This window comes from Carcharodon carcharias, chromosome 19 (genome assembly GCF_017639515.1).
Source record: "Carcharodon carcharias isolate sCarCar2 chromosome 19, sCarCar2.pri, whole genome shotgun sequence".
Lineage (NCBI taxonomy): Eukaryota > Metazoa > Chordata > Chondrichthyes > Lamniformes > Lamnidae > Carcharodon > Carcharodon carcharias.
In genome coordinates, this window is record NC_054485.1 from 77820716 (window position 1) to 77834570 (window position 13855).

A 13855-nucleotide genomic window follows, 5' to 3' on the forward strand; every position below is an offset into this window, starting at 1 on the left:
CAATATTTTGCTTTTGTAATCTAACTGAATATTGGAATAGAATTGGATAGCTGAATGGTTTATTCCTGTTCCTGTGTGGTATACTGGAGCTCCTCCATTAATCCTCATCAAGAACATTGGCTCCTTTGCCAAGACATCCACAATCATCTGATTAGCCAACAGAGACAATGATATGATTAAACTGGATGCTATAAGGATCAGTTTCAATTCAAAGGTCAGTGGTTTCCATCGTGGACAGCAGAAGGTCTATGTACAGAGCAACAGTGCGCTTATCCAATTGCAGAAATTTAAGTATGGCCAACAATTTTAGGTGTAGACAGTTAGTCTGTGTCCCAGTTATTCAAGGAAGTTCATGGAGGAGAGACCTAGAGACTCCAGGATTTGACTCAATTCGCCACATATGTACATATGCTAGGGCTGCTTTACACATGAAATTGGCTCCATTCAGTTACTAAGTCAATGGGCGGAATCGTCCCAGATTTGCACTAAGTGTGGTAGCAGGCGGGTGAAACATTGTTTTACCCACCGGCCACGATGGCGGGGTTTCACACTGTATCATCCCAAACCCAACATGTTATTTATGCATTCCTGGGAAACACGCTGTTTTGATGGTGGGTGCACTCTGATTCATCCACCAAGCTGTCACCTCACTGCTTCATCATGCCAGGCACCACATTTAAAGTACAGCTGCGCTCAGTGCTTCCAGCCCAGGACTGCAGCAAAGAAGGCATGGCCCCGAAGACAAGAAGACTGCATCGCTCAAATGCCTTTTGGATGGCATGGAAGCCCACTGTGATGCCCTGCTTTGGCCACAGGAGGAGCAGGAACAGTACCACTCCAGCTTGGTAGGTGATGGCAGTGGTGATCAGTGCCTATGCTGCACAGAAGTTGGCCATCAATGCAAATAGAGGATGCATGATCTCATCCATGAAGGCAACTATTTCATCACTCTAAACTCACACACTCAAGCCTATCATACATTCACTGGCATCTCACTCACTACCATCTCAAGGGCTATCAGCATCCATTCTCACACACACACCCTCAAGTATCCATTTGGCCTCATCTCCCCTGGAAACTGCCTCCTCAGGCATCATCATCTTGAGGCCACTTGCACAGGTCAACATGTGCCCCCACACACACCCTAGGTTACTTTCCTTCCCCAGTGCAGCCAACACCCTGCTACCTCATCCCTTGCCTGAGGCCACTTCTCCCCCTTTGCCAAGTAAGCCCTAGCCCTGCAAGCATTGAAAAGCAACCCACATATTGCTGATCTGGTAAGGAGAGAGCTTCCCTGAGGCCCCCCTAAAAGTGATGTGGTGTTGTCTGTGAAGTTTGGCGCTGACGACTGCAAGCATGACCGAAGCAAGGTAGGCAAACAAACGTTGAAGTCCTGAGCAAAGTGCAACCTGCCAAGTGCAGGTGGGCTAAGTGGACCATCACGAACTGGTTTCATGCTGTCATATTGTCCACTCACGCCACCGAACACACCCAATGCCAGCAGGCACAGAAAATCCCGTCCAATGGCTCTGATATTATCATCAGACAAATGGTTCACCATGAACAATGTTCTAGTAGTTTGAATAGTGAACATCTGCTCCCTTATGGGAAATAGCTGGATGGAGTTATTTAAACCAGTGAAGTAGAATTAGGGATTAGAATATCAACTGAAGTAAACATTTACCGCTTTGCAGAACACCTGCGGTCTACCCGCAAGAATGACCCAAACCTCCCTGTCGCTTGCCATTTTAACACTCCACCCTGCTCTTTTGCCCACGTCTGTCCTTGGCTTGCTGCATTGTTCCAGTGAAGCCCAATGCAAACTGGAGGAACAACACCTCATCTTCCGACTAGGGACATTTTGCAGCCTTCCGGACTGAATATTGAATTCAACAACTTTAGGTCGTGAGCTCCCTCCCCCACCCCCACCCCCACCCCCATCCCTGTTTCCCCCTTCCTTTTTTTTCCCAATTAATTATAAAGATTTTCCTTTTTCCACCTATTTCCATTATAAAAAAATAAAAAACCCCACTAGAGCTATACCTTGTGCCCTACCATCCATTCTTAATTAGCACATTCGTTTAGATAATATCACCAACTTTAACACCTATGTGTTCTATTGTACTATTGTCGTTGACATCTTTTGATGATCTGCTTCTATCATTGCTTGTTTATCCCTTCAAACACACACCGCCCCCCCTCCACCTCTCTGTCTCTCTGTCTCTCTATCTCTCTGCCCCCCACACACACACCTTAAACCAGTTTATATTTCAACTCTTTCTTGGACTCGAACTCAAGTTCTGTCGAAGGGTCATGAGGACTCGAAACGTCAACTCTTTTCTTCTCCGCCGATGCTGCCAGACCTGCTGAGTTTTTCCAGGTAATTCTGTTTTTGTGTTAAACATTTACTTGTCATTTTGAAAACTGTTGGATGGAGATAGTTAAATCAACATAGTGGCTTTAAGGATTAATATAGCAACTGAAATAAAATCTGTTCTCTATTTTGGGTCTTTATGAATTATTTTTATTTTCCCCTATATTTCAGTAACTTACCTCATTACTATGTCTAGCCTTGAGTGGAACCAACCACAGAGACTGAAACTAAGATTATGAAGCAGTTTATTCAATAATCAAACAGAAATGAGTAGCTGTTCTAAAAAATGTTCAGAACAGTGGAACACAGTTTAGAACACAATTGACCAAATCATCTTGTTCTAAAAGAGAGAAAGCCTTAGATCATTTGCCCAAGTGTCCAACTTATCTTCATCTCCTGCTTCTCTTCATTGCCGCTCCTCATTGCCTTGCGTTCTCCTGTGGTTACCTCTCCTGAGAATTATCAGTTCATTCTCTTTTGTAAACAGTTTTGAGATAAACTTCTTAAAGGATAGTGATAAGGCTTTTTTTATAGCCTTGTAACTGCCGACTACCATAAAAATGGAGCTGACTTCTTCTTCTGTCACCTTATTCAGGCCGTGTTCACAGTTGTGTTATTTCTATTTGCTGGGTTTTTTATTCACAGACAGAAGTCTGTAGTATGCATCCACCTGAAGAGCTGCCTGCTGAACAATTTGCAGGCTGTTTTTTCTTCAATTAACAAAATCTCAAAATTTCAAAGTGACCAATTTAACAATTTCCAGATATCCTTAACCCAACAGTCCCTCCTCTTGTTGAGTAAGAATCTCAAAGATGGTCTCTGCTGATGATGTTTTCTTCCTAGTAGATGCTTATTGGTTCTCCCAGAACAAGATTCCCAATCTTGGAGAAAAAGTGTGTGAACCTGCTCTCCTATTTATTTAAACAATTATCATACATATTCAAGTATTTGATTAGCAAATGATCTAATATTAAAGTAAGACTGATATGCTTAACAATACTCCATTGTATATTGAACCTATAGATTTTAACACATAACAACAGATAACATAATATAATCAAACAATAATGACAATGATCCCTCGAATTATCATAAAATACCGAAGAAATGGTTAATTATTGGTTTGTTTTTCATTGTCTCTATATTATTAGAAATAACAATGAGATGTTTATCCCTTCTGTCCCATTCTACTGATCAAATTTAGGGTCAAGTTACCAATTGGTATGGGATACAATTGAAAACTAACCTGTTAATCAGGAAAATGACTAGATTGGATACAAAGCTGGTTATATAACACACCTCCCCCACCCCAATTTCACTCTGCATTAAGGTTAACATAGAGTAATGGTGGTCACTGCATTCCACCTGATCCTGTGTCTTTCCCAACCGATGAGTTAGTTTAAAATTACCCTGCAGAAAGTCTGGAATACCCAGTGTAGGATTATCTCATTTCAAATCACTATCATATACTGGAACAAGGCTAATGATATAAGGCTCAACAATCAGAGGGTAGTTAGTGGGGGATCAAACAAGCATTCATCACAGACATGTTAAATTCTGATATTAAGAAAGCGTTGATTGGTCATCACTCAATATTGACCATCAAGATTATAAATTACCTTAGTCCTACTTCTCTTCCAGTCTGTTAACTTTATTGGACAATTAGTAAAATTATGTGTCAGATGATTGTTTTTCTCCTGACCAGATAACTTAAAATGACACTTTCACAATGACTTGCATGTTCATAGTTAATTGGAAATTCACAATGTTCACAGTGAAAGACATGTTTTATATAATTCCAAATTGACATTTCTCTCTATGACTGGGACTACAAATAGTTAATACTACTTCTCAGTTCTACTACTATTCAGTTTGATGGAAAGTTAAGGAAATTTGTGCAGCTGCAGCCCAAGACTGCAAACTCAATTAAATAGACAGCACTAAAAACTAAAGAAATCCAGTCCATATCCAGAAGATAGACACAATATTCCCTCTCCATCTTTTTTTCCTATTTTAAATCATGATCTCTGAACTCAGTTTTCAATATTTGATGTTTCTGACTTAACTTCATTTTTTACCAATTTAAGATCTCATGTGGTAAACAACCTTAGTCAGGTTTATATTAGTTCTGTTTAAACGTTTTCACTTTCATTTCCATTGGTGTAAGGCAGGGATATACTGACAAGACATACAGGTGAAAAGGAACACTGTGGAACCAGTAAGAGAGTTCTAGCTTGGTTCATTTTCTAGAACATCTATCGTTGCCCCTCTCCCTTCTGGTCTCATATCTGGTAACATATTTTGCATTTGCTTAAATTTGCCTTTGATTTCTGAGACTTCCATTTTGCATTCCTCAACATAGCTTTAGCAAATTACTTTATCCTCATCATCTTCATCATTGTATTATCTCAGGAAGGATAGTTCTTAGCTTTCTCTTCCAACCTTTCCCCACTTACCTCAACTTGATTGCCACCTGATTTGGATTCTTGTATATATTAACTGGGGGCAGGATTTTATTTGTGGTGTGTCATTCCCATCAGCATAACCGGCACTGTGTACTGCTTCCACTCTCTTGCTCTTTCCCATTTCTCCTGCAATTCTAAATAAAAATCTAAGTACAGCTGGCATGCACAGAAAACATGTGATTCTGCAGCAGGGGTAAGCTTCTCATGGGTGAAACTCACCATCAGCTGACAATGCTGCAGCCACTGGCAGGCTATGAAAGGATGTCCTGGAGGCTCTGCATCATGGCCACAACTTTGCTACCAAATACTAATGCCCATCTTCTATGCTCCCTTCCCTGGATGGCTGCAACTGACCAACCTTCCCCTCTTCCCACTCTGGTGCTGCCTGATGCTGACATTTCCACCTCTCTAGTTAACCAGCAAGAGCCCCCCTTTGTTGCATCCTTCTGTTCCCAGACTTGAAGGAATATTGGGTGTCTGAAACTCATAGGTATACAAACAATTGAAGAAGGCAGTCTTTTGAGAACTTGTGTCCAAGGATTTCACCCATAGAACTAATGAGCAAAGAGATTTTCAACTCCTTTCATTATCCACACCCAACACTCCACCCGCCACAGTCTGGGCCCCTCCCACTTCAATCTCCAATCCTGGCACCGCATATGCATCTGGAGGCATTGCAGAAATGGTCAACGTAAGGCTCACGATCGAACCGTTACCATCCACCCTCCTCCAGTCATTTCATGCTCATCACCACCACCCAACCCTCCACACCCAGGATACTATTCCCTGCCCTCTTCCACTTCTCGATGCCTCTTCCCCCACCCCTCAGCCTTGCTGGTCCCAAACCACAAGATGCCATTCTCCTGCTCCCATCCCTTCTACTGCAGAGTACAGCAGAGAAAACCGCTTCCCCTAGACACAATTACACAAAGCTGACTGGTGCACGCCACCTTTAAACAAATGTGACCCGGGTACCAAGAGATTCTGCTGTGCCACTAACTTAATCTTGAAGGTCAAATGTTATTTTAAAATGTTGGATGTTAATGAGTATTCATTACACATGCAAATGCTTTACAAATAGGAACCAGTCACAGACCACTGTGAGGCTCGACACGCCACAAACATGCTGCTGACTTCGTCATCTCAACCTGCTGTTGGGAAAATTCAAAATTTCAGCTCCCAATTAATCGATAAGTTTTCCCTTTTTGCGGGCTCCATAAAATCCCACCTTGAGCTTTTCTTTTCATCCTCATGGATCCTCACTACCATTAGCTTTACAATGACCTCCAAATTGCAATGCTGTTGCTTTAATCAAGAACACCTGATTAGGATTTCCAGATTTATATCCTCAATGTCTCTTATACATTTCCTTTCTACACTACTTCTGACTGGTAATATTTCCATTTTCCAGACTGTGGATTTTCCTACCACATAAGGATGTTTCCTCTTGTCCTCTCTCCCAATAATCTCCAACCACTTTCAGTCAATTTCAAAACCAGCAGTCTTCATCTGTGCTTCTGAATTCTCTTTTTAGTTTTTTATTACACTCCCTGATACAAATATAATTTGTTGTAGTGGTCAGTAACCAGACCATTTTCCACTGCTTTATTTTTGTAACCTTTTTTCTTTACACTCCAAATTTACTGTATTACATTTGAGAACTGGAACAACACTCATGAGGACTGCAGAGATTCAAGAAGAATCACCACCTTCAAGGGCAATTAGAGATGGACTAACCAGTGACGCCCACATCTTGTGAAAGAATGAAAAAAGAGCCTACTTCTGCATAGTTCTTCTGGTGCTTTCTCTCTATATATTTCTTGATTTCCTCTTCCTTCTTACTCCAACCTACTGCAATATTTTAACCACTACAAGCCTTCTTCCTCAGGATTGTTCCTCACCTTCACTTCCTGCCACCTCTTCATGTTGCCTTGCCCAGATAATTGCTTCTCCTATCCTGAAAATAGATCCATTTATTTTCCTTTTTATACAGCTTTGAGGTAATCTAATTGATTCTGAAAAAGATTTTCTATGTCTCAGCCTTGTGACTTCAAACAACAATAAAAAAGGTTTTCTTCTCCTCTGCTTCTGATGACAGTTTATTGTAGTTTCCTGGGCTTCTCATCAGCATTTAAAGGTCTCTGATATGTGGTTATCTGAACACAAATGTTTATTTGACAATTTACAGGGCTGTTTTTTAAAAAAAATTAGCCAACATCTCCAAAGAGTCATTATTCCTACAAGTTAGTCATGCTAAAGTTTACCCAAAAAATCCTATACCCTACAGAGTTATTTAGATTAGTGAAATAGAATTAATTTATCAACTGAGAAATCTGAGCTCTCCAACTTGGAAATCTTTGGATATAGTTAGTTCAATCAGTGAAACAGAATGAGGCATTAGTTTATCAACTGAGTGAAATAGCTGTTCTCTAGATAAGAAACAGCTGGATAAACCTACTCAAATTAGTAAAGGCTTAAATGATCAACAGGGTGAAACATCTGCTTCCCATACTTGAAACAGCTGAGCAATATTAATCGTCAATTAAAATTTCAAGCTAATTGGTTTTATGACTGATCCAATGGTACACGTTAGATATCAACCCTAGAACTCCATGTCTGGCCTTTTTCCTTTCCTTTCCAGCTTGATATTGTTTCCATTCCTCTGGTAACAGCTCTTCTCTCCCAGCAACTTTTGATATTATTTCAGCCTGTTGCTTGACTTTATTTAGTGACTGAATTCTGTCCAGGTACCCAGGTTTAGCCTCCTCTTTCTCAGATTGAATCAACAGGTCGATGTAAGCTGGAGTTGATAATGGGTTTGGTCTGAGAGCTATTTCTTCAAGTCTTAAAATGCTCTGGGATGATTGTTCAATCAGCTCCAACACGACATCCTGAAAATCAGCGAATTCCTGCTTAAGTTTCTCCATGATTTTCTGCTGTGTCATCTTTTCACCAGATGCCTTTTCATACTTCTCCTTCAGCTCATTGTATGTCCTCTTCTCCTTTTTATTTTCATAATCAAATTTGTACTTTTGGTTGAAATGAACATTCCAGATACATTTATTAGGACAGACTGTGCAGTATCCATTCTGGCCCATTGCTGCACATCCCTTTTTACCATCATCATTAGGAATTCCACAGGGATAGTGACAGGTGAAGTGACATCTCTGACAGTTGGTTATATAATTCCCACTGATTTCTATCTGTACAGGAACTGTGATTTCAATTTCATACTCAAAATCTTTATTTGCATCCAGGTCAACCTGGTGTTGGTTCAAAGCCTGTTGTGTCCTCCTGATCTCCTCCAGTTTCGTCAGACCAGCTTTGATCTGAGGCTGCAATCCCTCTATTGCAGTTTCCAGCTGCTGACGTTCCCTGAGGACTTCCTTTGTCAAGCATAAACTCTTTGTTTCCATTTTGTTCAGAGCTCTAAAGAATTTCTTCATACTGTTTGATCCCATCTTCCAAAACATTGCATCAAAGTTATCACCATCCTCCTCATCTTCCTCCTCATTGCTATCCTCAGGGCTCCTCTTGGTTCCAGAAGAGTTTCCAGGAACTGAACTTTGAGCAAATATGGCTGAATTGTTGAACTTGAAGTGAACTGGAAAACCTTTTTTATCTTTGGGACATGGTACCTCAGCAACATTGATGGCCTCCAGAATGGGGGGAACTTGTCCATCTGCAAATGTCACCAGAATTTGGATGTTCTCTGCAATGTCTTTGCCAAAAATGGAAAGAATTGAATCAAAGACGTATTTCTGGGCATGAGTCAAGCGAGCCAAAGAGGCTTGAGCAACAAAACACACGGCGTCAATCTGATCAACACCAGCTGGGGAAGTAAAGAACTCTCGGATCTGATCAGTGATCAATTTATCTCGGGTTATCCCCCTGGTATCTCCAAATCCCGGAGTGTCAATGATAGTGAGAGAGTAATCAATCTGGAATCCTTCTCGATGATGGAGTTCATAGGCAGTGATTGAGGATGTCTGACTTTCAGCCTGGGATCTTCCTGTCCCTTCGTCTATTAATTTATATCTGAAGTTGTCCTCCCATTCCACACCCAGGATGTAGTTGATCATTCCATTGATGAGGGTTGTTTTCCCTGCTCCTGTTGCCCCAAGAACCATGATTGCCCTCACACTATGTTTTTTGGTAGGTTTTCCAAAGGAGCATTTTACACGGTGTCCATCCATGTCAATTGTCTTCTTCTCTAAGGGGATTGTGTAAATGGAAGGGTTCCCTTTGGATGTTAATGTACTTTCTCTGTGAAGTTTCTCAGCCAGTCTCTTTGGTTCATTTTCTATTTCCATTAAAACCTCATCACTTGGTGCACTAGAACCTTCTTCTCCACAGTCAGCAGACACTCGCACTCTGTAGTTTGTCTTGGGTTTCAATCCCTCTAAAGTGTAACGACATTCACTGTCTGTTGTCTTTATTTCCTCCCATAATCCATTCTCTGTGCTGGAGGTAATTTCCCTTCCCTCTCTATATTCTATCCTGTACTGAACTATATCAGCACCAGCTCCAATCTCAGTCGGCCTGTCCCAGGTGAGTGTTGCAGCATACCAGTAAACCTGGAGTGGCAAAGGTTTACCAGGTGGACTTGTAGGAAGTGTGGTGACACTGTAACTCTCACTGACCATGCTGACTCCTGCCTTGATCACTGCTCTGTATTGGAATTGATACTCCTGGTGTGGCTGTAACCCAGATATTGTGTGGGAATCGGATTTATCTGATGTATCCACAGTTGTCCATTCCTCCTGTTGGGTAGCTCGGTACTCCACCTCGTACCCAACAATCTCACCAGCACCGTATCTTGGTGGCTGTAATTGGAGTGTCACACTGTCATGTGTTGTTTCACTAACCACAGGTCTCTCTGGCTGTGATGGGAGTTCAAAGCAGTGACTCACCATAAACCCTCTCCCATACAGGTAAATCGATGCTCCTACATTACTGTCATCCTGCACAGAAGCAATAATGAACTTTGTTTTCCCTCGTGCTCTGTTGGCTGTGAAAAAATCCAGAAATAAGCGAGAGCATTCCCTCATCTTCTGGGATACAGACACCGAGTTAAACCACTGCTGGTTATGATGTTCTGCACTAACCTGGTGAGCAGGATTTGATATCTGCATTTCCTCAGTTGTGTGAGATTGTAGGTAGCTGTCTGCTCCTGACAGATAGAAATCCTCTTGATACAGTGATGTGAATGTGAAGCAGACCACATATTCTGTCTCTGGATTCAACACTTCTCTATCCAACTCACTCCTTGATTTCACAACGTGTATATCTTTCAATATTAGGAGATAATATCTCACCACATTCATTTCCCGCTCCTTGCCATCCAGCCATTTGATCAGTGACTGATAATTGAATGGTGACTGTTCCTTGTTCTTCAGAATGTCCACCAATAATCCTTCCTCCACCCCACCTCCTCGGATAGATGGTAACACTCTGGCTAAAGTCTTCTGGAAAACCAGTTTGTACTCCCGACACATCTCGCGGAATTTCATTATCCTTTTCCCAATCTCTGGAAATTGAACAGTGACACTGTCTCCCATCATATCATTGCATCTCATCACTGCCTCATTGAGCTGCTCCAGCACAGACTGGGAGCGATTGACCAGTCCGATACTTATGTCCCGTACCAGCTGAGCAGCTTTGGAGTCCAATTTATTGAGTGGGTAGAGCCAGACTCTCATAGGCACTGCATGCTCTCCATCAAGTCCCAGTAACTTTGGCAGGGTTCTGAAGATTTTGATGGCATCTTGGAATGTGGTGGGATTGTTTTCCAGGGAGAAATCCCCATAAAAGGTGCAGCTGAATTTGTGGGAATCGGATTTTTGTTGATCTGTCATTTCTAGGGAGGCCTGACCCTCAACTGCAATCCCAGGAATAATTTTAATCATCCCCTGCATGTTACCCTGAATATCCTGTAGGGTATCTGTTGAAGAGACCTCTTGATCAAACACAAAGAAAGCCTGAGCCCCGTACAACACTGCTGTAACCACATGAGTAGCTGTCCCCTGATCAAACAAGTATGGGTAGGTTACATTTTGCCGTCCCAAGTGGCTCATTGACAGCTGCTCAAACCTGGTTGTTGTTCGGTACTGAAGGGTCACACGTGCCTGATGTTTCGAACTCTTTGTGTCATTGAGATACTTTGCAGACCCTTTCACCTCTATCAATCCACCCAAGAAACTTGCTTTTAATGATCCGTTAACATTCAGTGCAGAGGCTTTCTTCTCAATGGTGTCAGATGCAATGATGTGAAATTCAGTATTAGGCTGAGACTGAACATTCAGATCAGTTTGTAATGCTTTCAAATCCCATAGTGTAACACCTACAAAATAAAAAGAAATTTCAAAATTAACATTTCTATTACACTTCATGACAGGCACAAGGTGAGGATAAAAGAACCACTGAATCAAGTCTTGACAGCTGGGATGAGAGGGAAACAACAGATTGCAAAAAGGAGCAGTGAGGAGGGTGGGACCAGACAGTGTGATAAAATAAGCAAAGAGGAAAAAAGGAAAAGAGACTGTGATAAAAGGATCAGTGACGAGAGTGGGACCAGACACTCTGATAAAAGGAGCAGTGAGGAGAGTGGGACCAGAGACTGTGATAAAAGGAGCGGTGAGAACAGTGGGACCAGAGACTGTGATAAAAGGATCAGTGAGGAGAGTGGGACCAGAGACTGTGATAAAAGGAGCGGTGAGGAGAGTGGGACCAAAGAAGTGATAAAAGGAGAAGTGAGGAGAGTGGAACAAAAGACAGTGATAAAAGGAGCAGTGAGGCGAGTCAGACCAGAGACTGTGATAAAAGGAGCGGTGAGGAGAGTGGTACCAGAGACTGTGATAAATGATTCACTAAGGTGAGTGGGACCAGAGACTCTGATAAAAGGAGTGGTGAGGAGAGAGGGACCAGAATCTGTGATAAAAGGATCAGTGAGGAGACTGGGACCCGAGACTGTGATAAAAGGAGCAGTGAGGAGAGTGGGACCAGAGAATGTGATAAAAGGAGGAGTGAGGAGAGTGGGAACAGAGACTGTGATAAAAGGATCGGTGAGGACAGTGGGAGCAGAGACTGTGATAAAAGGATCAGTGAGCAGAGAGGGACCAGAGAAGTTGATAAAAGGAGCGATGAGGAAAGTGGGAACAGGGACAATGAGAAAAGGATCGGTGAGGAAAGTGGGACCAGAGACTGTGATAAAACGTGCAGTGAGGAGAGTGGGACCAGGGACTGTGAAAAAGCAGCGGTAAGGAGAGTGGGACCAGAGACTGTGATAAAAGGAGCAGTGAGGAGAGTGGGACCAGAGACTGTGATGAAGGGAGCAGTGAGGAGAGTGGGACCAGATACTGTGATAAATGATTCACTAAGGTGAGTGGGACCAGACTCAGATAAAAGGAACAGTGAGGAGAGTGGGACCAGAGATTGTCATAAAAGGAGCAGTGAGGAGAGTGGGACCAGAGACTCTGATAAAAGGAGCAGTGAGGAGAGTGGGACCAGAGTCTGTGATAAAAGGATCGGTGAGGAGAGTGGGACAAGAGACTGTGATAAAAGGAGCAGTGAGGAAAGTGGGACCAGAGACTGTGATAAAACGTGCAGTGAGGAGAGTGGGACCAGGGACTGTGAAAAAGCAGAGGTGAGGAGAGTGGGACCAGGGACTGTGAAAAAGCAGAGGTGAGGCGAGTCAGACCAGAGACTGCGATAAATGATTCACTAAGGTGAGTGGGACCAGAGACTCAGATAAAAGGAGCAGAGAGGTGAGTGGGACCAGAGACTCTGATAAAAGGATCAGTGAGGAGAGTGGGACCAGAGACTGTGATAAAAGGATCAGTGAGGAGAGAGGGACCAGAGAATTTGATAAAAGGAGCGATGAGGAAAGTGGGAACAGGGAATATGAGAAAAGGATCGGTGAGGAGAGTGGGACCAGGGACTGTGATAAAAGGAGCTGTGAAGAGAGTGGGACCAGACTCTGTGATAAAGTTTGCGGTGAGGAGACAGGGACCAGAGACTGGGATAAAAGGAGCAGTGAGCAGAGTGGAACCAAAGATGTGATAAAAGGAGCAGTGAGGAGAGTGGAACAAAAGACAGTGATAAAAGGAGCAGTGAGGAGAGCGGGACCAGAGACTCTAATAAAAGGAGCGGAAAGGAGAGTGGGAGTAGAGACTGTGATAAAAGGATCAGTGAGGAGAGAGGGACCAGAGACTGTGATAAAAGTAGCTGTGAAGAGAGTGGGACCAGAGACTGTGATTAAAGGAGCGGTGAGGAGAGAGGGACCAGAGACTGTGATAAAAGGATCAGTGAGGAGAGTGGGAGCAGAGACTGTGATAAAATGATCAGTGAGGAAAGTGGGACCAGAGACTGTGAAAAAACGTGCAGTGAGGAGAGTGGGACCAGGGACTGTGAAAAAGTCGCGGTGAGGAGAGTGGGATCAGAGACTGTGATAAAAGGAGGAGTGAGGAGAGTGGGAACAGAGACTGTGATAAAAGGATCGATGAGGACAGTGGGAGCAGAGACTGTGATAAAAGGATCAGTAAGCAGAGAGGGACCAGAGAAGTTGATAAAAGGAGTGATGAGGAAAGTGGGAACAGGGACAATGAGAAAAGGATCGGTGAGGAGAGTGGGACCAGAGACAGTGATAAAAGTAGCTGTGAAGAGAGTGGGACCAGAGACTGTGATTAAAGGAGCGGTGAGGAGAGTGGGACCAGAGACAGTGATAAAAGTAGCTGTGAAGAGAGTGGGACCAGAGACTGTGATTAAAGGAGCGGTGAGGAGAGTCGGACCAGAGACTGTGATAAAAGTATCAGTGAGGAGAGTGGGAGCAGATTCTGCGATAAAAGGATCGGTGAGGAGAGAGGGAGCAGAGACTGTGATAAAATGATCAGTGAGGAGAGTGGGACCAGAGACTGTGATAAAAGGATCAGTGAGGAGAGAGGGACCAGAGACTGTGATAAAAGGAGCTGTGAAGAGAGTGGGACCAGACTCTTTGATAAAAGTAGCGGAGAGGAGA

At 43.0% G+C, this 13855-nt stretch overlaps 1 protein-coding gene across 1 annotated transcript in view; it reads right to left on the reverse strand.

Annotated features, from left to right (window-relative positions):
* Positions 1–7394: 7394 nt before the first annotated feature.
* LOC121291243 overlaps positions 7395–13855 on the reverse strand; it is a 163336-nt gene continuing 156875 nt past the window's right edge. Inside the window, exon 5 of the mRNA XM_041212318.1 lies at positions 7395–11182. Coding sequence (XP_041068252.1) covers positions 7395–11182 — 3788 coding nt within the window. The remainder of the gene's footprint in view (positions 11183–13855) is intronic.